This window comes from Brachionichthys hirsutus, chromosome 12 (genome assembly GCF_040956055.1).
Source record: "Brachionichthys hirsutus isolate HB-005 chromosome 12, CSIRO-AGI_Bhir_v1, whole genome shotgun sequence".
Lineage (NCBI taxonomy): Eukaryota > Metazoa > Chordata > Actinopteri > Lophiiformes > Brachionichthyidae > Brachionichthys > Brachionichthys hirsutus.
The window spans coordinates 5,754,229-5,780,462 of NC_090908.1; the positions used below are offsets into that span (position 1 = coordinate 5,754,229).

The following is a 26,234-nucleotide window of genomic DNA, read 5'->3' on the forward strand; positions in this document are numbered from 1 at the left end:
TCTTCATTCAGACAAAGTAAAGAGCGAGAAGAGGTCAAGACACTGCCAGCAAGACTTAAGTGTCCTCTGGAAGGCAGTGTTGTCAACACTACAAAGGGAAAAGGTGTATCCCCCTGCTGTCTCCAGCACAGGCCAGGATGAGCTCCAGAGGGAGTGGAGGCCGCTCCAACAGCACACTACCACAGACCAAGATCTGCCAGTTCAAGTTGGTGCTGCTGGGTGACATGGCTGTGGGCAAGTCCAGCCTGGTGCTGCGCTTCGTCAAGGGCCAGTTTGATGAGTTCCAGGAAACAACCATAGGAGGTGAAGGCTAGGGAATGTGTGTGCAGTCACACGTTTAGTTGGTTTAAATGCTAACCAGGTAATGGAAGTTGTTAACAAAATGGTAGGTTTAAGAACATCTGATAACCACCATTTTCCCCCTTTATTTCCAGCTGCATTTCTGGCACAGTCGGTGTGTCTCGATGACACCACAGTGAAGTTTGAGATCTGGGACACGGCAGGACAGGAACGATACCACAGTCTGGCTCCCATGTACTACCGTGGTGCCCAGGCCGCCATAGTTGTCTTTGATATCACCAAACCGGTATAGTATAAACACGCAAATAACCTGAGAAGAATCAATTAAGTGAAGGAAATATTGTACTTAACAGTAACACATAACATTGCAATATTGGAAAAAATATATCTTACTGATAAACTACTATTAAGATTATAGCCGTATATTGTGTTTGCTTTTACCATTTCAAGGAGGTTAGTACTTTCACCTGCGGGTTGTGGGGGTTGTATTGGTGGTTTAACCTGACCTTGGTATTTGTGCAGGAGACGTTTGAGAGAGCCAAGGCATGGGTGAAGGAGCTGCAGAGGCAGGCCAGTCCCAACATTGTTATTGCCCTGGCTGGGAACAAGGCTGACCTGGCAGAGAGGAGACTAGTAGAGTATGAGGTAATGCATTCCTGGCTTGACTAAAGCACAACTGACTTTCTAATTGAAAGTGGAAGCTGACCAATGCTGATCATGGGTTGCTATATATTATATATTATTGGCAGTTAGTCACAGAAGTAGCCACAGTAATTGGCAAGGCTGACACATTAACGAAATTGTGTTTAACACCCTCATGCTTGTGTGAACAAGCTCACAAGAGCAGGAGAAAAGATCAGTTAATGCCTATATCTTGGACTTAAAAGCTATTTTATTGATTCAGCTACATTTACATTAAGGCTGGAAAAATATTGAAAACATTGGCAAATAGCATGCTGCTTTGTAAATACAAATAAACAGCATCAAACTAATGCATATTGCTTCATCTGTGTTGAACAATTGAGTTGAGAAAGAGAGAGAGAGACAGCGGTAGAAAGACTGATACAATGAGAGAGAGGGAGCAATAGAGACAAGGACAGATAGGATGAGAGACAAAAACAGAGAGGGAGAGAGTTATAGATGGAGAGAACAGGAGCAGACAGAAACATAATGAGTCTACAATAAAATCAGTGATTCACAACATGTTGATTAAACTTCTGCGCAAACCACTGATTAAAGAGCTGCTATACAGGATTTAAACGTAAAAAGAAGGAATTGAATTTGTGCTCTAACAGAAAGGCAATGCAGAAATGCCAGAACAGGGGAAATATGTTCTCTTTCTGTCAGAACACGAGTTGTCTGTGCGACTGCTGACTAGAGGACAAGACACTAAAACAGACAATTCTGTATGATTAAGGCTTTTTTTGTGTTACATTTATATTTATATCTGTATCATACAGGAAGCCCAAACATATGCTGAAGACACTGGCTTGCTCTTTATGGAGACTTCTGCGAAGACTGCTATGAACGTCAATGAGCTTTTCCTCGCCATCGGTAAGATCCACTTCAACTGAAGCTAAGATTTTGTACTGAACAGAATAGGAATATGAGACCTGCATGTTTGGCTCGGGAGATTTAGCCGCTTACATGAAACTGCTCAACGTTTTGTTCGGAAATTAAATTATTATAATTTTGATGATGATGCATATTCAGGAATATTTGGAGGGATTGCCAGACCTGAAATTCCTCCTAAAAATGATATATCCCATGATTTATTATCCACAACACAGGTGCAAGTTCAGCTCTTAATTCAGTTCCCTCAATTGACATTTCCGTCACCTGCCCCCCCTTAAGGCGACAATCTGCCATTATTTGACCAAAATGGGTGAAACGCATTGTGTTCTGTGATAAAGCTGACAGAACTTCCCTTTGATTTCTGGATCAGGTATTTCATGTAAACGGATATTTGACTGAGGAGCAAGCAGAGGGGCTTTAAATATTTCAGTGAAGGATTTTTTTCCCACTCGGTTTTGATGTTTTTTTTGTCCAAGAACTTCGGAATGAAGTGCCAGCTGCAACGTGTTCAGGAGTCAGAAAAAACGGAGTTATGTACTTACTTCAACGAAATATCGACACCACTGAAATCTATGGATTCTGTACTTATCAAGCAGATTAAGAATACATTTTTATTATTTCATAGACTATGGTTTTGGTGGCGTTATGTTTGTTCAGGATCAAATATATGGTAGCCTAGTTACCATATCATGTTATTACTGTGAATACATGTCTAAATGAGTGTGACAAGCTGAATCTATTTCTGATTATAGGACAATAGTTTACAGAAGAAAATGTTGATAGAATTAAACATCTTTTATAGTTTACACTATGGTCTAACAATCAATATCCATGAAGAGTAATACAAACATCCCACTGGTAAAACCAAAGTTCTAATTAAAGCTGCGAGCAGCCTTGAGAGGTTCCTCAAACCCGGCGCACGTTGGGGCCTGGCGCACGTTGGGGTAATCCACGAATGTCAGAAACACCCATACGTCCTCTCGACGTGACCCTGATGAAGTGTGTCAAGTTTGGGACCGATTGGACAATGTATGCTCCTGTTCCTGTAGGTGGCGCTGAGACTATCACAGTCAATGGCATGTATTTGTGTTGAGGTCTGAACTCTCATCCAGCGTGTGAAATTTGGAGACGATCGGACCGTGTAAAGTGAAGCTCCAACAGCCATGCACGTCATGGCAAATCACCAAGGTTTGCAAGGCCGCCACGGCAACAGCGATTGGCGAAAACACAAAAGCTTCGCAATTTAGCATCGTCAATGAGTCAAGAGGCACCGACACCGATTACGGCACCCGAATTTTACGCGAATCCGATAAAGCGTCTGGGAAGAGTTCGTCAAAGTATGCCGAAAAACGTACAAAATCCAATATGGCCGACATCCGGGTGGGCGGGGCTAGTTAAAGCCAATTACAAATATGTCTGGAATGGCGATTTGGACATTCCTACCAAATCTCGTGACTATTGGACAAACTACGTTCAAACTACGGCCTCCCGTGCATTAGGGGGCGCTCTGGAGCCCCCGAAACACACCGAGAGCAATCACTGTACGAGCACGTCAAGTTGGGAGATGCCCGTCTTCTGACCGATTTTCAAGAGTTTTCGCATATGTTGAGGGGGTCAAAGCTACGCTACAAGGGAAAAACAATCAAGGGGGCGCCAAAGAGCCAATATGGGATGTAACGTTAAAATTACACAATCAAATCCTCAGAAGTGCCAGTGCAAACCTGTGCGTAAAGTTTCGTGGGTTTTCGTTGATCGTAAAGTCCTCAAAAACACGTTTGTACATTTCAAATTTTAGCACGCCGTCCAAGATGGCTGACTTCCTGTTTGCGCATAAAATCTCAAAAATATTTACTAGGCTCGGGACCCCCAGAGGAACAACATACTCGGATTTCGTGACGATCCGAGTACCTTTTCGTGCTTTTTTGCCGCACTAGATTAAAGTGTAATTACACATTCACTACAGTAGTTGGCAGTGGCGCCCTGATTGTCAGAGTGCGTGCAGGGAGTATTAGCTCTATGGTGTTTTTGCAGACGAAGAGCAGTTGTAAACAAACCCTCTAGAGACAGCACTGAGAAATATTTAACAGGGAGTAAAAGAGACTGAGATGATAAAACAAAGGAAGGTCAGTCGATAGCCAAGACAAGGAAATATGACATAGCGTACGTAGCGTTTGGCTTCACCGTGACTACGGTGGGAGAAGAAGAAAGTTCTGACTTCCTCATTTTGCAAAAAGAAAATCAGCACAATTGTTTTTTCATTTTGGTTTTGTAGGTTAAAGTGTTTTATATTTAGTGCTCCTGAGTTAATGTTGCTGATCAATTTTAATTAATGATTATTTATTGATGTTATTTAATGTAATTTGTTATTTAATTGTAAAAATTGTAGTTTAAGGATTAAAAAATAAGATTCAGGCAAATTGATGCACTTCAAATATTTTCTGTTGCAGACTAAAGAAAATGGTAATAAAGCTACTCTTTGTTGTAAATTGATCTATATTTCTTTCTTTTTATGTTAATAAGGATACAAGAGTGCTTTCTTTATGGGGGGGGGGTCGCAAAATGTTTTTTCCTTCCTCGGGGGGTCGCAACAGAAAATAATTGGCTAACCACATTAAATCTGACAGTGAATTACATCTCCTTACAGGGAGCTCCCTCCCGTGGGCTCACCACCCATAGGAGGGACCAGAGGGGTCGGGTGCGATGTGAGCTGGGCGGCAGCCAAAGGCGGGGACCTTGGCGGTTCGACCCTCGGCTCCAGAAACTAGCTCTAGGGACGTGGAATGTCACCTCTCTGGCGGGGAAGGAGCCTGAGCTGGTGTGCGAGGTTGAGAAGTTCCGACTGGATATAGTTGGCCTCACCTCGACACACAGCAAGGGCTCCGGAACCACCCTTCTTGAGAGGGGTTGGACTCTCTTCCACTCTGGAGTTGCCACTGGTGAGAGGCGCCGGGCAGGGGTGGCAATACTTATTGCCCCCCGGCTCAGTGCCTGTATGTTGGAGTTTACTCCAATAAATGAGAGGGTAGCTTCCCTCCGCCTTCGGGTGGGGGGACGGAACCTGACTGTTGTTTGTGCCTATGGTCCAAACAGCAGTTCAGAGTATCCACCCTTTTTGGAGTCCTTGGAGGGGGTACTGGAGAGTGCTCCTTCTGGGGATTCCCTCGTTCTGTTGGGGGACTTCAACGCCCATGTTGGCAATGACAGTGAGACCTGGAGGGGTGTGATTGGGAGGAATGGCCCCCCTGATCGGAATCCGAGTGGTGTTTTGTTATTGGACTTCTGTGCTCGTCACAGATTGTCCATAACAAACACCATGTTCAAGCATAAGGGTGTCCATATGTGCACTTGGCACCAGGACACCCTAGGCCGCAGTTCAATGATCGACTTTGTAGTCGTCTCACCGGACTTGCGGCCGCATGTCTTGGACACTCGGGTGAAGAGAGGGGCGGAGCTGTCAACTGACCATCACCTCGTGGTGAGCCAACTCCGATGGTGGGGGAGGATGCCGGACAGACCTGGCAGGCCCAAACGTATTGTGAGGGTCTGTTGGGAACGTCTGGCAGAATCTCCTGTCAGAAGGAGTTTTAACTCCCACCTCCGGGAGAGCTTCGACCATGTACCGGGGGAGGCAGGGGACATTGAGTCCGAGTGGACTATGTTTCGTGCCTCCATTGTTGAAGCGGCCGATCGGTGCTGTGGCCGTAAGGTGGTCGGTGCCTGTCGTGGCGGCAATCCCAAGACCTCTTGGTGGACACCGGTGGTGAGGGATGCCGTCAAGCTGAAGAAGGAGTCCTATCAGGCCCTTTTGGCCTGTGGGACTCCGGAGGCAGCTGACAGGTACCGACAGACCAAGCGGAGTGCAGCTACCGCGGTTGCTGAGGCAAAAACCCGGGCATGGGAGGAGTTCGGTGAGGCCATGGAAAACGACTTCCGGGCGGCTTTGAAGAGGTTCTGGACCACCATCCGGCATCTCAGGAGGGGGAAGCAGTGCACGGTCAATACTGTGTATGGTGGGGATGGTGCGCTGCAGACCTCGACTCGAGACGTCGTTGATCGGTGGAGGGACTACTTCGAAGACCTTCTCAATCCCACCGACATGCCTTCCAGTGAGGAAGCAGGGCCTGGGGACTCGGGGGTGAGCTCCTCTATCTCTGGGGCCGAGGTTGCCGAGGTAGTTAAAAAGCTCCTCGGTGGCAAGGCCCCAGGGGTGGATGAGATCCGCCCGGAGTCCCTTAAGGCTCTGGATGTTGTAGGGCTGTCATGGTTGACACGACTCTGCAACATTGCATGGGCATCGGGGGCAGTGCCTCTGGATTGGCAGACCGGGGTGGTGGTCCCTCTTTATAAGAAGGGGGACCGGAGGGTGTGTTCCAACTACAGAGGGATCACACTCCTCAGCCTCCCCGGTAAGGTCTATTTAGGGGTACTGGAGAGGAGGGTCCACCGGATAGTCGAACCTCGGATTCAGGAGGAGCAATGTGGTTTTTGTCCTGGCCGTGGAACTGTGGACCAGCTCTACACCCTCGGCAGGGTCCTTGAGGGTGCATGGGAGTTTGCCCAACCAGTGCAGTGTTTTGTGGATTTGGAGAAGGCATTCGACCGTGTCCCTCGGGGAGTCCTGTGGGGGGTGCTCCGGGAGTATGGGGTGTCGGACCCCCTCATACGGGGTGTCCGCTCCCTATATGACCAGTGCCAGAAATTGGTCCGCATTGCTGGCAATAAGTCGGACCTATTTCCATCAGGTCAAACATCCTGTCTAAGAGGAGCATTTCAAAAAAGCCCTTGCGGTCTTGATTCCGTTGAAAATCCTTAGTACATAAATCATCAACATGTAACAATACCAATAAAACCAATATTAAATTACGCAATTGATGGAAAATAACAAAAAATTAAAAAGGCACATAATATGTACAACGTAGGTGGACAAAAAAGGGGGGGAGGGGTTGATCCGGAGAGAGTCGTGATGACTATCTCCATTTCTGTCCCCCTGAAAGGTGTATTTTTAGGGCCGTTTTGAATGAGGCCAAAGAGGTGCATGTTTTGAGGGCAGGAGTCAAACAGTTCCACCTTTGGGGGGCAGTATTGTAAAAAGGATTTACCCACGTTTGTCTTATAGGAGGGTGTAATCGGGTTGTTGTTTGAGCTCCCTCTAGTGTTGTGGCTGTGTATGTCACTAAATCTTTGGAGGTGTTTAGTCAGGTATGCAGGGATTGAGGGGACTGAGGGCAGAGCAGCATTGACTATTTTAAATGCCAATCCCATTTTGAGTTGTTTAACCCTGTCTTCTACCCTGAGCCATTCTCGCGATAGCACGTAGTAGTTTACCAAAGAGTATTTAACAGGGCAAGAGGATACAGGTTCTCACAAGGGGAATTTGACACCAAAGAGTATTTAAAAGGGCAAGAGGATACAGTTTCTCACAAGGGGAATTTGACACCTACGTTACAGACCCCTCTTAAATGCACCGGATACCATTATTGACCCCCCCACCGGCTACTCATGTTGTATGGAAAGGAAAAAAAAGAAGATTTCTTAGATTTTTTTTTGTGTCTCTGGTATTGTTCAGGGGGCCGGGCCAAATGTGGGGGTGGGCCAAATCCGGCCCGCGGGCCGTAGTTTGGGGACCACTGATTTAAAGGATAGATATTAGCTTTAATAAAAGTTTTTTCCCCACAACTTTCCAAAAGTACGTCCGTGCATGAAGACGTCTTCCGCGGTGGATTGTGTGAAGGTGCGTGGAGCGTCTCCGAGACTCCAGATATGACAACATGGAATCACAGCGGCAAAATCAGATACATTCACCAGCGAACTCTGAATCAAAGGTCCAAGCAGGACAGGTTTTACAAGCAAGATGGAATGCTTGACAAATCGAGCACAATTTGCAAACTTTGCAACGCTGCCATAAAATCTACTGGCAGCACGACGAATCTTATCACCCAAGTAAAACGGCGATGCAGCATAAACATTGAAACAGAAACAGACAGAGCTTGACAGAGCCGACTCCTCTCCTTTCACTATTGATGAGATAGAATGTTAGAGTACAAGTGCAGTCACACAGTAGCATGTATTACAGTACAAATACAGTCAAACATCCTGTCTAAGAGGAGCATTCCAAAAAAGCCCTTGCGGTCTTGTTTCCGTTGAAAGTCCTTGGTACATAAATCATCGACATTTAACAATACAAATAAAAATATTAAATTGCTCAATTGATGCAAAATAAAAATAGAAAAATAAAAACAATTTTACACCACAGATGCAAACTAACAATACATTTAAAATAAATTATCCCACAGATGCAAAATGGCAATGAATGACAATAAATTACAAAGACACTTAATATGTGCAATGTAGGTGGACAAAAAAGGGGGGGGGGCCTTGATCCTGAGAGAGTTGTGATGACTATCTCCATTTCTGTCCCCCTAAAAGGTGTATTTTTAGGGCCGTTTTGAAGGAGGCCAATGAGGTGCATGTTTTGAGGGCAGGAGTCAAACAGTTCCACCCTTGGGTGGCAGTATTATAAAAAGATGATTTACCCATGTTGGTCCTATAGGAGGGGGTAATCAGGTTGTTGTTTGAGCTCCCTCTAGTGTTGTGGCTGTGGGTGTCAGTAAATCTGTGGAGGTGTTTCGTCAGGTATGCAGGGATTGATGGGACTGAGGGCAGAGCAGCATTGACTATTTTAAATGCCAATCCCATTTTGAGTTGTTTAACCCTGTCTTCTACCCTGAGCCATTTTAGGCTAGCAAAATGTCCAGGAAGAAGGTGGGTCATGGGCCCAAGATTGAGGAGTAGCCGAATGAGTTTGTTTTGGGAAGTTTGGAGCCTGGTTTTCAGGGACATTTTGATGTTGGAATACCAGGAGGTGCTAGCATAGTCAAAAAGGGGCTGAACGAGGGCTCCAGCAAGAGTCCGGAGAGCACTTTTGTTGACAAAAGTAGACATTTTGCCCAAAAATCTTGTTCTTTGATTGACTTTTTTGATCACCTTAGTTGCCATACTATCACCAGACAGGTATTTGTCAAGAACACAGCCCAAATAGGTAATCTCTTCTTTGCTTGAGATTACTGTCTTATCGACTGTGACCTTGAAATCATTAACATTTATCTCACTTAGAGAGTGTTTTACCCAAAAAGAATAGATTCTGTTTTTCCAAGATGTAGAGACAGTTTATCTGTAAGCCAAGTACGGATTTTGGTGCCTCAGAGCTGAGAGCTTCCTCAACCTGCACTTTGTCCTCTCCCGAAATCAGGAGTGCTGAGTCATCAGCAAACAGGAACAATTTGCAGTTACAGGCAGCATTCATGTCGTTAATGTATAGGAGGAACAGTAACGGCCCTAGAATGCTGCCTTGAGGAATCCCACAGCTCACTGGGAGGGACGAGGACAAGGTTCCGTTTATGTCCACCATTTGTTCTAGTCCCTCAAGGTACGATTTCATCCAGTTTACTGATGTGCTATCAAAACCAATTGCCCTTAGTTTATTCAATAGAATTGAATGGTTAACGGTGTCAAAGGCCTTCTGGAGGTCCAGCATGACCATGCCGCAGTATTTGCCCGAATCTACTTCACGCTTGACGTAGTCGGTCAGATATATCAGACGTGTGTCAGTGGAGTGAGATGTTCTGAAGCCCGATTGGAATTCAAAGAGCAGGCTATGCTCTGCGAGGTAGCGGTTGATTTGCTCCTGGATTAATCTCTCCATAACCTTTGAGATGGAGCAAAGGATGGAAACAGGGCGGTAGTTGCCAGGTTCTAATTTGTTTCCTTTTTTATACAGAGGGATAACCCACGCCGTCTTGAATTCCTATGGGACGTGGCACTGATTGATGGATAAATTTATCAGATGGGTTACCACGGGAGCGATAGAGACAGCTGCGTCTCTGAGGAACCGGGTGGGTATGTTGTCAAGGCCTGTGGCCTTGTTGGGTTGAATGGCAATTAGTTTTTTTTAGCACATCAACAGTATTTACAGGTGTGAGTGAGAAAGTGTCCTTTTTAGCACCCAGCTTCTCATAGTGAGTTTGGATGTGGTCAGAACCATACAGATCTGAATGCAGGGGGAGTTTGCTGACCAACAGGGTGGCAATAGTGGTGAAAAAGCTGTTAAAACAATTAGCTACCACCAACCTATCGGTCTGGAGTGAACCACTTGAGTTAATGCAGATATTACTGGTTTTTGTTTGGAGTCTATTGCTGCAGCCTAATTGTTTTAGGGCCTCCCACAGTTTTTGTGGGTTGCTTTTGTTTGCCTCAATGTTCTCATTTAGGCATCGTATCGCATCTCCCCGCGCGAGTTCGCTTCATTCATCCTGGCAGCTGTTTACATCCCGCCGGCCGCCGACGTGCACGAGGCTCAACGTGCACTCGCGGAAAAGATTTTATGTTTGGAGCGGACTTTCCCTGATTCTCTTGTTATTGTTCTTGGTGACTTTAACAAGGGAAATCTGAGCCAGGAACTTCCCAAATACAGACAGTTTATTAAACGCCCCACCAGAGAGGGGAACACGCTGGACCATTGCTACACGACTGTGAGCGGGGCCTATCGCGCTGTACCACGTGCTGCCCTCAGACCACGTGGTCATCCACCTCATCCCAACATACAGACGGAGACTGAAGCTTGCTAAACCAGTAGCAAGCACATCCAAGATCTGGGCTGGTGAGGCTGTTGAGGAGCTCCGCTCGTGTTTGGAGACGACAGACTGGGACATATTTAGGGCTGCTACGGATACCCTGGATGAGTACACGGACACGGTGACCTCATGGATCAGCTACAATGAGGAGCGCATTGTACCAACGTGCACCAGGGTGAGTTACGCTAACGACAAGCCCTGGTTCACGCCGAAGCTCAGCCAGATTAGACGTGAGAAAGAGGCAGCACGCAGGAGCGGCGACAGAGACAGCTACAAGGAGGTGAAGTACAGGTTTAGCAGGGAGCTGAAGAACGCAAAATCAGTATATTCACGCAGGCACCAGCAGCAGTTCTCTGCCAACGACCCTGCAGCAGTTTGGAGGGGGCTGAGGGCCATTACCAACTACAAGCCCAAAGCCCCCCGAGCTCTGAATGACCTGCCGCTTGCCCAGCGCTTAAATATGCACTACTGCCGCTTTGACCAACCAGCCCCCACACCCATCCGGACCCTCCAGTCACCCCTCCTCCACCCACAACATGGAGGGCAAACCGCCAAATGTCTCCATAGACTCTCCCCCCACCCCCACTGTCCTCTGCATCCAGGAGCAGGATCTGCACAGACAGTTCACAAAGCTGAACCCCCGTAAAGCTGCGGGGCCGGACAATGTTTCCGCCTCCACCCTGAAACATTGTGCCAGCGAGCTGACTCCTGTCTTCACAGACATCTTTAACACCTCCTTGGAGTCCTGTTATGTGCCAGCCTGCTTCAAGTCCTCCACCATTGTCCCTGTCCCCAAGAAGCCAAGGATCACAGGACTTAATGACTACAGACCGATAGCGCTGACATCTGTAGTCATGAAGTCTTTTGAGCGCCTGGTTCTCCAACACCTGAAGACCCTCACCGCCCCCCTCCTGGACCCGCTGCAGTTCGCCTACCGAGCCAACAGGTCTGTAGACGACGCAGTCAATCTGGCCCTCCACTTCATCCTGCAGCATCTGGACTCCCCAGGAACCTACGCCAGGATCCTGTTTGTGGACTTCAGCTCAGCATTCAACACCATCCTCCCGGGACTGCTCCAGGACAAGCTGCTCCAGCTCGACGTGCCTGACTCCCTCTGCTGGTGGATCACCGACTTCCTGATGGAGCGGAGGCAGCATGTGCGGCTGGGGTCTACGGTCTCGGACACCCTGACTATCAGCACCGGATCCCCCCAGGGCTGTGTACTTTCCCCCTGGCTCTTCTCCCTGTACACCAACTGCTGCACCTCCGGCCATCAGTCCGTCAAACTGATTAAGTTTGCGGATGACACCACCCTCATCGGGCTCATCTCGGACGGTGATGAGTCTGCCTATAGAAGGGAGGTGGACCGGCTGGTGTCCTGGTGTAGCAGCAACAACCTGGAGCTGAACAGCCAGAAAACAGTGGGGATGATTGTCGACTTCAGGAAAGTCACAGCCCCGCCGTCCCCCCTCGCCCTCACAGACTCCCCTACCCCCATCTCCATCGTGGACTCTTTCCACTTCCTGGGCACCACCATCACCCAGGACCTCAAGTGGGAGCCGACCATCAGCTCCCTCATCAAGAAGGCTCAGCAGAGGATGTACTTCCTGCGGCAGCTGAGGAAACTCAAGCTGCCAACCCAGATGTTGGTGCAGTTCTACACCTCCATCGTGGAGTCCGTCCTCACCTCCCCCATCACCGTGTGGTACACTGGCGCCACCACCAGGGACAGACACAGAGTGCAGCGCATCGTACGTGCTGCTGAGAAGGTGAACACTTAATAATCCTGTCCCGGACTCCTGAATACAACTTGCACTGTTCCATTTGCACTGCGTGATGACGCTAGTTTACTGCTGCTAGTACACATCTGTGTAACCACTCCGGCTGCTGCTGATGTGTCCGTACTTGTATGGTTTTTGTATTTTGTCATTAATGTTAGATGTAGCACGACTTCACCGAGAAATGTTCCTAGTCTGTGAACCCTCACTGACAATGGCAGTATCCACTTCTGATTCTGATTCTGATTCTGATCAGAGGTTTTAACAGATGTACCGGTATCTTGAATGAATCGAATCATGACAAGTGTATCGAGATACGAATCGAACCGGACAGAGACCAGAGTTTCCCCATCACTAGTATCTCTAGTGGAACAAAGATATTTTTCTATGGTTTGGCCTATAATCCACAAGAAACCGCATATTTCTGTCACTAAAAACAAAGTTTTTTTTTAATGATACACCAAAAATGAAAGGGGGTGTCTGTTAACCAACTTAAATTCAACAATAAAATACATTCTAAAGGGTTATAATTTTTGACATATTGAGTAAGACCTATTGGAGGGCATGTTGTGAAATCTTGATTAGTCCATCTCCTGTGGTAGAGTTCCCTCTTACTTAAATGTAGCTCACTCGCTTCAACTGAATATTAGGTTCAACTGAAGAATCTCTTTATAAACCCTGCAATAACTATTAAACAATTATTACGGTAATATCTCCTTACCCACATTTGTTGAAGTTGTGGTCTCAATAATTGCTTCTGCCCTTCATATTCATGTTTTTTCTCTTTCACAAATTGGTCTCTGTGTGTTGAAGCAGTTTTGAAGGCTTCATTGCCTCGTTTTCTAGCTTGTCTCCACACACTATGCAGAGCGGAATTGGTGCATGAGTCAGCTGTAGCTTAAAGCCCGTGTTTTAAATCGGGCTCCTGGTTTGTCTGTTAAAAGAAGCTTTCTTTTCTTCGAGGTCGTCAGTTTCTCAGTTGGCCTTGTCCACAAGTAAAGAAGTTTGCTTGTTTTGCTTTTACTAATTTTTGCTAGATTACGGCTTTATTTTTTCGAGTAATGCGATCATGAAGATTCACAGGTGATTGTTACGTTGGAGAAAATCGGGTCGTATTTCAAAATTAAACACCTGTCAGACTCTAACAATCAATACATTGGAAATTATACAAATTCATTATTCTTTCTGTGCGGCCCGTTATCAAATGTCTCACGGACCAGTACCGGTCGTAAGTATGGGGGGGGGGGGGGGTCATAAATCGCGGAGGTTGTAACTCGGATAGTACCTGTATATGCTCACTTCTAGGAAGTAGAGCCTGTTGTTCTGGATTAAGAAGTCTGATGTGTTTGTTTTCTTGATTTAGCAAAAAAGATGCCAAAAACAGATACCCAAAACCTGACACATGCAGCACGCCATCGGGGAGTCAACCTCCATGACCCAGATGCCCACTCGACCAGAGCCTGCTGTGGTGGGAACTAGACCTCTGCAGTGCATCCGGCATCCTCCTTACACAAACCACAGCCCTTCATCTTCTTGTCCCTTTCACCCAAATCACAAGGCTGGGACAATCGCAGTGCAGACACTTGCAGTGTCCTTACCTCCATTCATCCCCTTGTTCACACAGCTTCTAATGGAATCTGACAAAGAACAAGTGACGATGGAGGAAAAAGAAAGTGTTTGACATCAGCTGAGATTCTGCATTTGGAAATCACAAGGGAAAGGACTGAGAATGATGAAGGAAAAATTAATGTGGAAGGCGGTGGCAAACTGAGCACTACCGGTACTTTATTTTAGAATTTAGTTTTCACTCTATCTTGTACCATGTCAGTCACATCCATGATTTTCTGAAATGCACAAATGAGCAGCACATGCCCACAAGTGACCGAGAAAGAATGGAGAGAAATGATTTGAGACAAACTAAAAAAAGCCAAAAGAGGCTGTGGCTGTCTTCTTCTCAACTTTCTCCTCTAATCTTGAACGAACCATGCTATATGATGCTACATACTGCACCACTGGAATGATCCCAGTACACTATCATGACTGACATTCCTGGTGACATGAGCTCAGCATGTAGCACAGTTTTTCCATCATTAGGCGCTTTGTATTTATTGTCCTGGTGTTGTGATTTGTGTAGTTGCTGCCACTCCTATTATAGGTGAGGTAAACAAAGTTCATATTTTACATTAGATTACAGTATCACATTCTGTTTAAGAAAAGAAAATAATTCTTCGGAGTTGAGGTATTTTCACCCTCAACACCTGGATATAATGCGGATAGGGCAGAAGGATTTGGCTCTTCACAGCTTCTGTCTACAGTGTAGTCATATTGTTGAATATTGTAAATATGAGCAGGAAGCTGGTAAATCTTATTCCAGAGAGCATATCCCTCAAACCCAAAGAAAGTAGTGTGGGATTAGATCCAAGCCTTCTGAGGGCCCTCTGTTAAATGAACAGCTCATCTCTGCTCTGAGTGGCAGTCTATAACAGGATATGTGATGGGTCACTGATCTGCCCAGATGATGTGATTGTCCTCAGATCAACCATTGGTATACCGTAATAAACCTGTAGAAGAAAATCTGCCCATGTTGTGCTTAACATGTTCCATCTGTCCCTTGTCTTGAAGCTAAGTTGTTGGTGCTCATGGTTTCACTGCATTTAATTTATGTTCTTAAAATGGTTGTGTGCTTACTGTTCAAGGCTTAGCTGAAGAAAACAAGGCATTGATGAAAACACATGCTCTCTTACTCACACAAAAACAAGTGTCTAATTCTGGTCATTGTTTTTTTTCTCTGAATCCTATTTGTGGTTTTGCTAACATTTTCCTGACACTGGCTTGTACCATCAACCAAAAATGTAGCACCCTGGATGTATACAGCTCATTTTAATACACCGTATGTTCTATATTGTCTAAATTTTAATGTCCCCGAATGTGTATTTGAGCAGAACACTCATTAATTGGTTGGATTGAATCATTTAAAGACTCTAATCCATGTTTTAAATCTGTTTGGTTTTGGTGACCAGGGAAATCTTTTTCAGGTTCTCAACCATACATATGAAAGTACTTACCTGAAAATTGGGTTTGAAAATATTAATACTGTACTTCTATATTAATATATAACATTTGAGATGCAATGCTGTTTTCAATCAGTATTGAAATGAAAGCTAAAATGACTTGTTCTTCCCTTCAGGACACTAACAGCTCTTCCGATACAGCATTTCATTCTTAGTGATTACACAAGTACGCAGGTTTTGGTATTCTGTGCTTTGCAGATGGAGGTAATTAAATGACACTGGAGTGTAAATTAGCACCTTGAGTATTTAAACTGTTCAATAAAGCTGTGAATGGCACCACGACTGCAGAATTATTGTTTTTCCCCACTCGTCTCAGGTGAGTGTAGCAAAACCTGACATTGTATTAATTTGTCATGTACAATGGTGTATGAGGCCATTAATCTTTAAGAAAATATTGCTTTAAATTTACATCGTCCATCTTCCAACCGTGTATCCAGGGCCGGGTCGCGGGGGCAGCAGCCCAAGTTGGGAAGCCCAGACTTCCCTCTCCCCAGCCACTTCTTCCAGCTCTTCCGGGGGGATCCCGAGGCGTTCCGACGTCGTCTGCAAAAAGCAGCGACCCAATCCTGAGGTCACCAAACCAAACCCCCTCAACGCCCAGGCTGCACCTAGAAATTCTGTCCGTAAAAGTTTCAAACAGAATCGGTGACAAAGGGCAGCCCTGGCGGAGTCCAACCCACACTGGAAATAGGCCCGACTTATTGCCGGCAATGCGGACCAAGCTCTGGCACTGGCCATATAGGGAGTGGACACCCCGTATCAAGGGGTCCGACACCCCACACTCCTCGAGGGACACGGTCGATTGCTTTCTCCAAATCCACAAAACACATGTTGGTTGGACAAACTTCCATGCACCCTCAAGGACCCTGCCGAGGGTGTAGAGCTGGTCCACAGTTCCACGGCCAGGACGAAAACCACATTGCTCCTCCTGAATCCGAGGTTTGACTATCCGGCAGACCCTCCTCTCCAGTACCCCTGAATAGACCTTACCGGGGAAGCTGAGGAGTGTGATCCCTCTATAGTTGGAACACACCCCCCGGTCCCCCTTCTTATAAAGAGGGACCACTACCCCGGTCTGCCAATCCAAAGGCACTGCCCCCAATGTCCATGCGATGTTGCAGTCGTGTCAACCATGACGGCCCTACAACATCCAGAGCCTTAAGGAACTCTGGGCGGATCTCATCCACCGCTGGGGCCTTGCCACCGAGGAGCTTTTTAACTACCTCGGCCCCAGAGATAGAGGAGCTCACCCAAAAGTCCCCAGGCCCTGCTTCCTCACTGGAAGGCATGTCGGTGGGATTGAGGTCTTCGAAGTAGTCCCTCCACTGATCTACGACATCTCAAGTCGAGGTCAGCAGCGCACTATTGACCATGCACTGCTTCCCCCTCCTGAGACACCGGATGGTGATCCGGAAACTCTTTGAAGCCGTCCGGAAGTCGTTTTCCATGGCCTCACCGAATTTCTCCCATGCCCGGGTTTGTGCCTCAGCAACCGCGGTAGCTGCGCTCCGCTTAGTCTGTCGGTACCTGTCTGCTGCCTCCGGAGTCCCACAGGCCAAAAAGGCCTGATAGGACTCCTTCTTCAGCTTGACAGAATCCCTCACCACTGGTGTCCACCAAGAGGTACGGGAATTGCCGATACGACAGGCACCGACCACCTTACGGTCACAGCACCGATCGGCCGCTTCGACAATGGAGGCACGAAACATGGTCCACTCGGACGGACTCAATGTCCCCTGCCTCCCCCGGTAAACGTTAACCACGAAAGAAAAAACCTGGCTGTTCTAGGGCGTATATCTCAGATTATGCTACACAAACGTTATTTTCTTCATGCACGTATTTACAAGTAAGGACATATTTCATCTGTAATCGGGTCAATTTTCGATAGGTTGGGAAAACGCCCCGCTACTTACCAACCACGGGATCTCGTGGAGACGCAGCTGGTACAGGTGACTAGCTTGGTGATGATTCTAACTAATCCAGCCTGTTAGCAGCTTCTCTCAAAAGCTTCGCTATCGATGACTCCATTGCGTGCTTTTAGACGTTGGCGCGAAGTATGTGCTTGTTGGCTCGTCTACTTCCTGTCTGTGACCCTCCTTCCAGTCACGCGCGCTGAGGGAGCATGTACGGAATCATGTGATCGGACATCGACTTGTCACACTGGACAGAATGGCTATGGGCGGGGCTTTTGTTTTACCACGCCGTCTTCAGATATCAAGCTGTCTCGGGAAAAGCAAATGCACTCCTGTGGCTCCATAGGCCACAGCACCGATCGGCCGCTTCGACAATGGAGGTACAAAACATGGCCCACTCGGACTCAATGTTCCCTGCCTCCCCCCCGGTACATGGTCGAAGCTCTCCCGGAGGTGGGAAATAAAACTCCTTCTGACAGAAGATTCTGCCAGACGTTCCCAACAGACCCTCACAATACGTTTGGGCCTGCCAGGTCTGTCCGGCAAGCCTCCCCCATCATCGGAGTTGACTCACCACCAGGTGATGGTCGGTTGACAGCTCCGCCCCTCTCTTCACCCGAGTGTCCAAGACATGCGGCCGCAAGTCCGGCGAGACGACTACAAAGTCGATCATCGAACTGCGGCCTAGGGTGTCCTGGTGCCAAGTGCACATATGGACACCCTTATGCTTGAACATGGTGTTTGTTATGGACAATCTGTGACGAGCACAGAAGTCCAATAACAAAACACCACTCGGATTCCGATCAGGGGGGCCATTCCTCCCAATCACACCCCTCCAGGTCTCACTGTCATTGCCAACATGGGCGTTGAAGTCCCCCAACAGAACGAGGGAATCCCCAGAAGGAGCACTCTCCAGTACCCCCTCCAAGGACTCCAAAAAGGGTGGATACTCTGAACTGCTGTTTGGACCATGGGCACAAACAACAGTCAGGATCTGCCCCCCCCTACCCGAAGGTGGAGGGAGGCTACCCTCTCGTTTAACGGGGTAAACTCCAACATACAGGCATTGAGCTGGGGGGCAATATGTTTATTTAAGACATTTTCACCTCTCATCCAAGAGGCTTCTTCAGACCTGGATGATTGAGAACCTACAGACATGTCACGGTTTTAAGTTTACATTCTTTTCATTCAATGCAATCTTGAAGTTATAACTTTGAAGAAAGAAATATACAAACAGATCTTTAATGGATTTTTAAGGGTTGCATTAAAATCTGAAAATCATATTTGACACATTTTAATGGCTTTCTAGAAACTGCTTTAAGGGCGCATTTTAATAAAAGCATAGCTCTGCTTTGTGCAGCTTGCACCAGCAGCTGTTCAAATGACAAAAAGTAAAGAAACTGGAAGCAAGTTTTACAAATTGATTTCAGCATATAGAGAATGATACAAAGTGACATGAGTCATCATTTTCTGTCCGTTCTAATCCTCACCCTCATCATTCTCTACTGCAGCATATATGAGCAGGTTCCTGCGTTTAATTCTGGAATTTGTAGGACCATTGTTAGGATCCCCGCTCCCATCACTGGTGCGTTTCAGGATGCGTGCCGCAGTTTCCTCCTCCTCACATCTTTCCATTTCTCCTGGCGACCGACTCTGGGCTGCTGATGGGGTGGAGTGAAGGGGAGGTGGTAAATTCATCAGATGTGATCCATCCAGTCTGGGTTCAGGCAGAATCATGTGACCAGGGGTGTGGATAGCCGATGCAGAGGCATCAGAGGACTGATCTCCCTTCATTGGTTCTTTTAAATCTAACTTCTCCTCATCCATCTCCTCTTCCTCCCACTCATCCTCTATTGTGATCTCATCAGGATTAAATGAATTTAATAATCCTGAGATGTCGCTAGGGTATTTGCTGGGCTCATCCCAACTTCCTACACTTTGTTCATCTTCATCAATATCCTCCTCCCTGCCAGTACCGTCCTGAACTCTGTCCAACTCACCGCCTCCCTGCCCAGCCTGTGCATAGATGTCAGTGAGGCCTAATATGGCACAGAGCTCGGTGGTCTGTGGGTTGGTGCTGCAGCTGGGGGTAGTGTGGGGCTGTGGCTTGTTGGGGTCAAAGGGTGGCACAGTCTGGCTAAAGTTTTCTGGAATAGCAAGTTCACCTCTCAGATCCTCCACCACCTGCATCATAGCTACCTCCGAAGCGCTGAAGTCCCACCTGGTAGGTGGAGACAGTTGTCATTGTAGAAGACATAACCAGATGCTTAAAACAACAGTTGACATTACAGGGGGTCATCGACTTACAACCAATGTGGTTTAAGACTTTCTGACCGCACTGGTTTGTTGTTTTTTGTCTGGATATGAGATGTTTTTATGACATACTGGAAAGCGAGCGAGTGAATAAAGTGTACGACACTTTCTGCTGTCTCACCCATGATGTCTACCGAGAGGAAATTTTCTCTTTCTACCCCTCATTTACGGTATCATGATGCAGCATAATATACTTATGGTAATTTAACAAGGGCCAATTTACAACCAAGTCCTCTTAAAACAAAAAAAAAGGAAACAATTGTGATCGTAAATCGGCAACCCCCTGTATGTCCAATCTGCACACATCTGAGGGGAAACTGTCTTCAACTACGCAATTTATTGAGCAGTTCATTAAACAACAAGTCATTTTAATCCTGAACAATGTCTGGTTGTCTTGAAGTGGATCATTGGATTTGCTCAGCCTGTAATCCTTAAAAGACAATCTTTTTACCGTTCATGCAGTCCATTATCCTCTGGGGGGTTCCAGGGGTGTGGGGTGGTCCTCTGGAGACTGTTAGTAGCTTTCAGAATAGCAAGCCATTCAGGATCATACTCAAGACCCTCAGATGATCCTGGTCTCTCCGGAACATCCACAATCTGTGGACAAAAACTGAGTTAAAAGGACATTATTTGAAACCATTTTAAAATGCAATATTCACACGAGCTCCAAGCAAAAAGTACACCCTGTCTCAAAGGTGCACATGATTGAATCCATGTTCATGTGCTGGAGAAAGTTATCACAGTGACTTGTACCATTGAAATGTGTAACATTTAATTGTTTTAGTTATTTGTATGGCACAGAGATTGTCTCCATACATTAACTTGAATTGCTGCATCTTTCTCAAGCAGGGTACATGCCAACACTATTAGCTTGTAGGCTGAGTGAAGATCATCTTAGAAAGGGGATGGTCTCTATGGCTCTGATCACTTCATCTTCTTGTTGCTTATTAATTATTTTAAAACAAATCGCCATCCTTTTCAGACGAACAGAATGCTCCAACATTGTTTGCTGTGAAGATCCGCAGATGCACCCTACTTTCATTACATTGGGGAAAGAAGATATGATTTACATTTTTAGGTTAACTGTTTCTTTAAACCAGAACATGTACATTTAAATGAATCAATATATTTTCTCACCTGTAAGAATTCCCGATAGGGCAGACATTTATCCAGGGACAGGAATTTGGTTACTCGTGGGGCAGCATTACCTTTGGGCTAAAGAAAGAGCAATTATCTGTCTGTCAATTTTATTTAATCCTTTTCTTGAAACAAAAAGTCTTATTGAGAGCAGGATCTTTTCCCAGAGAAAGACCTGTATAAAATCAGTAGTTTTCTCTGGCCCCTGCCCAACCTGACTAGTGACGATATGTTTAGCAGCATGTTGTCACTCAACCGCTGGCCATCTAGGTGGTGTCCAGAAAATGGCGTCCAGAAAATGGCGTGGGCTTCATAGATAATTGGCAGACATTCTGTGGAAAACCTGGTCTTATTAGGAGAGACGGTGTCCATCCTACTTTTGATGATGCAGCTCTAATTTCTAGAAATCTGTCGGAGTTTGTTAGACAGCCAAAACCTTGACAATCCAGTCCGGCCCAGGAGACAGAGATGTAGTCCTAAACCCATCTCTGAGTATCCTTTAGATCAGTCACCCACTCAAAACCCCAGAAATGGTGTCTGTTCCCTGACCCCCTAAGATTGTTAAATTATACAGAAGAGGCGTTACTCCTGAAAACCTCGTGAAAATAAATACTACCGCCACAGAAATTAATTGTAGTAGAACTATTAAATGTGGACTGTTAAATATTAGCTCGAAGGCATTTTTAATAAATGATCTTTTCAGATCAGCATGTAGATATTTTCTGTTTTACAGAAACCTGGCTAGGTCCTGAAGATTATATCAGTTTAAATGAAGCCACTCCTCCCAGTTATGTTAATTCTCACATTTCTCGAGACGCCAGCCGAGGAGGTGGAGCCATCTATAACTCGGAACTCCGAATTAACCCTAAACCTAAATTAAACTATACCTAATTTGAAAGTCATATTCTCAGTCTGTCACTCACTCCCAACATGGATATCAAGACAGCCAGTCCTGATTGTTATAGTTTACAGCCCTCCAGGCCCATACTCTGATTTTATATCTGAATTTTTAACAAGCTTAGTTCTGAAAACAGAACAGATACTTGTTGTGGGAGATTTTAACAGTCATGTAGATGTCAGTGACGACTGCCTTGCTACTGCCGTCATCTCATTATTAGACTCAATTGGCTTCTCCCAGAGAGTGAAAGAACCCCCCCACAGCTTTAATCACACCTTGGCTCTGGTCCTCACATATGGTATTGATACTGATGAATTAATTGTATTTCCACTGAACCCTTTTGCATCTGACCACCACAATTCATTTATTATTGGACTACATGCCATCAAACAGAACTGCCTTGACTAGATGGTGTTCAAAGAAGTAATCCCATCAGCATTAAACTCTTTATCGAGCCTTAACATTACTGAGGAGTCGTGTGGTAACTTTATCCCGCCCCAAATTGAACATCTTGTAGGTAGTGCTGGGGACTTGATGTGCACAACGCTTGACTCCATTGCCCCATTAAAGGTTCAATATTATACCCTTTTTTCCACGTTAACACAGTTCTAAGGCACTTATGAAATATCTGTGCCAGTCTTTGGTCAAAATAGAAAACCGATGCTGCGGTACAGCGTCCGTCATTTCTGTCTCAAACAGCTCTGTCAGAAACGCTCCACAAAAATAAACGTTATCCACTCTGCTCCTCTTCTTCAACTCATACAGGAGACAGAGAAAGCAGGATGTGCCGAGCGTGTTGACGGCAATAATCTCAGGATGGAATAAAAAATATTTGGAATCATGAAGGCTTTATTTTACACTTCTCCCTCATCTTCTTGTCACATGAAGACAAACATCTTACAGATCTGAACTAATACGGAGTGTGTGGTTTCAGCTCGATCTGCCAATGAACCCACGCACACATGGCGCGATCATCTGAGAATCAACTCAGGATGGAATAAAAATGCTTTGAATCCTAAATCCATCCAGGGTCTATCGCTGTCTATCCCCCGCTCCATAAAGCAGTTGCGTTCCAAGTGTTCACCACACACTAAAACATTTTTGCCCACTTTTTCAGAACGTTACCACCAAAAATAAACTTTATGCAGGGAAAATGCCATAGAGGGTGGACGGGCAGAATGCAGACATGCATGCACATCTTGTGCACATTTTACCCTCCTGACGTCAGAAGGGGCACATTTTCTTCCAGGAATGTTTCAGGAGGTGATTACAGACCTACGCAAATTACGAAGGATTCACTTGATGGTTTATTTAGCTGTTTTGGGGTTGATAATGACCCAAAATCACCATAAAAGTAGTGTAGAAACATCAGAAAAATTGTTTTTTCATAATATGTGCCCTTTAAGAACACTGTAGCTAGGCTAACACAAAGCGCCAGCTCTATTGACCCTTCTGTTCCCACAGGTTGCAGTAATGATGATTTCATGAACTTCGTCATTAACAAAAAGAAATATATTAGGGACAACATTCCTCAGCGTCTGCCTACTTGTGGCACTGACCCATCCTCAACAATGGAATTAGTGATACAACTGTTACTCTTGATAGTAAGTTATTTGCATAGTTTCATCCCTCATTAACTTGCAGCAACTAAGGGTGCTTTCACACTGCACCAAGAGGACTCGGTTCCTTTGGGAGCAAATTCCTGCATTTATAATTCGTTGAATGGTCTGCGTTCACACTGATTTCTTCAAGAAACAAACTTTCGGAGCAGCGTCGCGTGGCTGAAAGGGGCGCTCGTCGATTGGACAAAGCAGAAGGGGAAGTCCCGCCCTCTCCCATGTTTTTTTGCTGAGTGTGCACTGCGCAGTTGCGGCTGATGCTCATTCAAGGAGGGAAGCTCATAGTTCTGGCCTAAATCATAAATGTTACACAACGCGAGTCGTTTTTAACAAAGACAAAGTTGCTGGGGATCCGTAAAGTCTCCGGATCGGTTCAGAACAACGGAATTTAAAACTATCGCGCTGCTGAACAGCTGACTCTCCGCTCCGCGTTTGACTGTGTAAAAGCGCCGTGGAGCTGCGGGGAGAAGTTGTGTCAGTTACCGGTGATAAGTAGCTGGTTCTGAACAAAAGATTAAAGTATTATAACGCACATTTAGTCAATGAAATCTACACACAGCGGTACATATTTCACAACGTGTTTTTTTTGGTAGCCGAGCTTCCCCTGCAGAGCAGCTTGGAGTGCGCACTGTACTTCCTCTACCGGAGATGCACCGCGTAGCGTCACTACGTACAGCTGATCCTGCCTTTGCTCCGCCAAAAGGAACCAAGACCCTCCTTTTCAGGCACCTTTTTGATCCTCTCCAGAGTCCGGATGCACGTTCTCACTGGCCCAAACGGGGCAGATTATCCGAGGAAAGAAACCCTGGTCAGTTTAAAAGCACCCTAAAAAAAAAAAAACATGGGAGGGAGGGACTTCCCCTTCTTCTTTGTCCAATCGACGAGCTGCCCTTTTAGCCACGTGATGCTGCTCTGAAAGTTCGTTCTGTGAAGAAATCACAGTGTGAACGCAGACCTTTCAACTAATTATAAATACAGGAATTTGCTCCCAAAGGAACCGAGTCCTCTTGGTGCGGTGTGAAAGCACCCTAAGTGCAGCTATTGCCTCATCTAAACCGTGCACTTGTCTCTTATTTATTTTATTTATTTGATAGGGACAGTGCACATTAATGAACATCTATACAGACGCATCTAATAGACGTAAATATGCAGGATTTTAGCAAAAATGCTAATTTTTCTATGCAATTGTTACAATGACAATAACTATTCCTTCATTCCATCTCTCTCTCCCCTCCCAACCGGTCAAGACAGATGGCCGCCCACTGTGAGCCTTAGGTTCTGTCCAAGGTTTCGGACTGATAAAAATACGTTTTTCCTTCCCTCTGTCACCAAAGTGCTTGCTCTTGTGGGTCAAGTTGGGTTTTGTCTTTCCCTGCTACACCAAGTGGCTTGAGATAACTTTCTGTTATGATCTGGCGCTATATAAATAAAATGTAATTGAATAGAAATAAAAAATACCATGAAAAAATACCAGTTAAATCATTTTGAATTGTTATGTTATGAGAATCACATGTTTTTGAAGTTCTTTCCATCTATTTGCAGCCTAGCATGTGTGCCTACTTCTGACAATACTACAACTAATGCAAAAGTGTTCAGGGACCTGAGTGGGTACTATGTTTAAATTTCCACAGACAGCGGAGAAGAGGTGTAATGAAGAGGAAACAGCATTAAAGAAAAAAACACGTCATTATACATGCATGAAAAAACAGACAAACCTGTTGATTGTACAATGATCTTCAAATGAGCAGAAGAGAACAATACAATCTCAGTTTGCTTGGTAATTGTTCTCTGTGGTCATAATTGTGATGGTATGAACACGTCTTATATCCTATCAGAGATCCTAGGAGTTCTAAGTTTCAATTTCTATGAGATTCTTAATGTACTACATTAATATATAAATATGATTTTTATAATCAGGTCACCAGCAACTCATAATGGGATTAACAGAAAAACAGTTGATGTCACTCTCACCAGATGTTGCACCATGGCGGCAAATTTTACATGAAGATGTGCAGAGAACCAGTAGCTGGGCTGGAGGTGAGCCAGGAGCTCCTCAGCAGCAGGACTTCCCAGGGTGTTGGACTCCACTTCTTGACGCAGAAATTTCTTCTTCCTCAATAAGTCCCCTGTGCTTCCATAATGGTAGATTCCACGCGGCCAGTCATGGCTCAAGAAAATGTCTATGGGCATCTGAATCTAAGTGGTGATAAACACTCAGAATTAAAAAATTGAAAGTCTTCATTACTGTGTGCATGAGAAATATAAATCTAGATTTACCTGTTTTAATTTGAATACTTCACTTTTTCGGATGTGGTAGACACTGCGAAGTGTATCGGGATTGTATGGCGGGAATTCATGGTGACCTTCAAAAGTCCAAAGTTATCATAAAACAGCTGATAGAGTGAAAATATTATAGCAATTAAGATAGTCAAAAAAGTCACCCTTTCTGTAGTCATGTGACTTAAAGATTCCAGATACACCACCAATTCTAATTCCTTTGTATCGAATTACACCTGCATAACCTACGAAAATATGGTATGGTTAAGCATGCGAATGAACATATAGAACAGAATAATCACATTGACCATGAGCTGGCCCCTACCCAAGTAATAAATGTTGGGTGCCACCCAGCCCCCATAAGGTAACTCCTGCAGGTGATTGGAAGCTTCATGGTTACCTCCAATAAAAATGGTCAAGATTGGAGCCTCCTTCTTCCCAGAATAGTATCTGCCATATAGATGGAAGTATAAACATTTTAAGTTACCTAACTAGTTGGAAACAAGAAAAAGAAAATAGAACTTACTTGTAAAAGGTTTGCATTGTTCTGTACTTGGCGGGTACTGCCATGCACTTCATGTCTCCTTCATTGCGCACTGCTTGGAAGTCTCCACAACAAAGCAGTAGCTCCACTTGCACCCCTTGTTTCTTCTCCAGATAAGTAATTGTCTCATATATCTTATCCAGCTCCCCATGACAACAGCCTTCTACTGCAATCTTCAT

General features: G+C 45.5%; 2 protein-coding genes across 2 annotated transcripts; one reads left to right on the forward strand and one right to left on the reverse strand.

Moving 5' to 3' along the window:
- The first annotated feature begins 137 nt into the window (after nucleotides 1-137).
- rab5b (RAB5B, member RAS oncogene family) lies at nucleotides 138-13,762 on the forward strand. Its single transcript, XM_068746756.1, has 5 exons — nucleotides 138-303; nucleotides 435-586; nucleotides 823-945; nucleotides 1,761-1,854; nucleotides 13,647-13,762. Exons 1-5 carry the CDS (start codon nucleotides 138-140, stop codon nucleotides 13,760-13,762), a joined length of 651 nt encoding a protein of 216 aa, XP_068602857.1.
- Nucleotides 13,763-18,433: 4,671 nt separating this feature from the next.
- Nucleotides 18,434-26,234, reverse strand: dbr1 (debranching RNA lariats 1). The gene is made up of 8 exons (XM_068746753.1): nucleotides 26,038-26,234; nucleotides 25,837-25,961; nucleotides 25,676-25,756; nucleotides 25,512-25,597; nucleotides 25,206-25,430; nucleotides 20,718-20,795; nucleotides 20,032-20,177; nucleotides 18,434-19,488 (listed from the first exon to the last, which is right to left on the reverse strand). The coding sequence occupies exons 1-8, from the start codon at nucleotides 26,232-26,234 to the stop codon at nucleotides 18,747-18,749; spliced, it is 1,680 nt and encodes a 559-aa protein (XP_068602854.1). The 3' UTR covers nucleotides 18,434-18,746.

Coding starts and splice junctions, on each gene's coding strand:
- rab5b (XM_068746756.1), top strand. CDS start 138: ATGAGCTCCAGAGGGAGTGGAGGCCGCTCCAACAGCACACTACCACAG. Junction 587..822: donor TCTTTGATATCACCAAACCG/GTATAGTATAAA, acceptor GTATTTGTGCAG/GAGACGTTTGAGAGAGCCAA. Junction 946..1,760: donor GGAGACTAGTAGAGTATGAG/GTAATGCATTCC, acceptor TGTATCATACAG/GAAGCCCAAACATATGCTGA.
- dbr1 (XM_068746753.1), bottom strand. CDS start 26,234: ATGAAGATTGCAGTAGAAGGCTGTTGTCATGGGGAGCTGGATAAGATA. Junction 25,962..26,037: donor ACAATGCAAACCTTTTACAA/GTAAGTTCTATT, acceptor TCTATATGGCAG/ATACTATTCTGGGAAGAAGG. Junction 25,757..25,836: donor ACCCAACATTTATTACTTGG/GTAGGGGCCAGC, acceptor ATATTTTCGTAG/GTTATGCAGGTGTAATTCGA.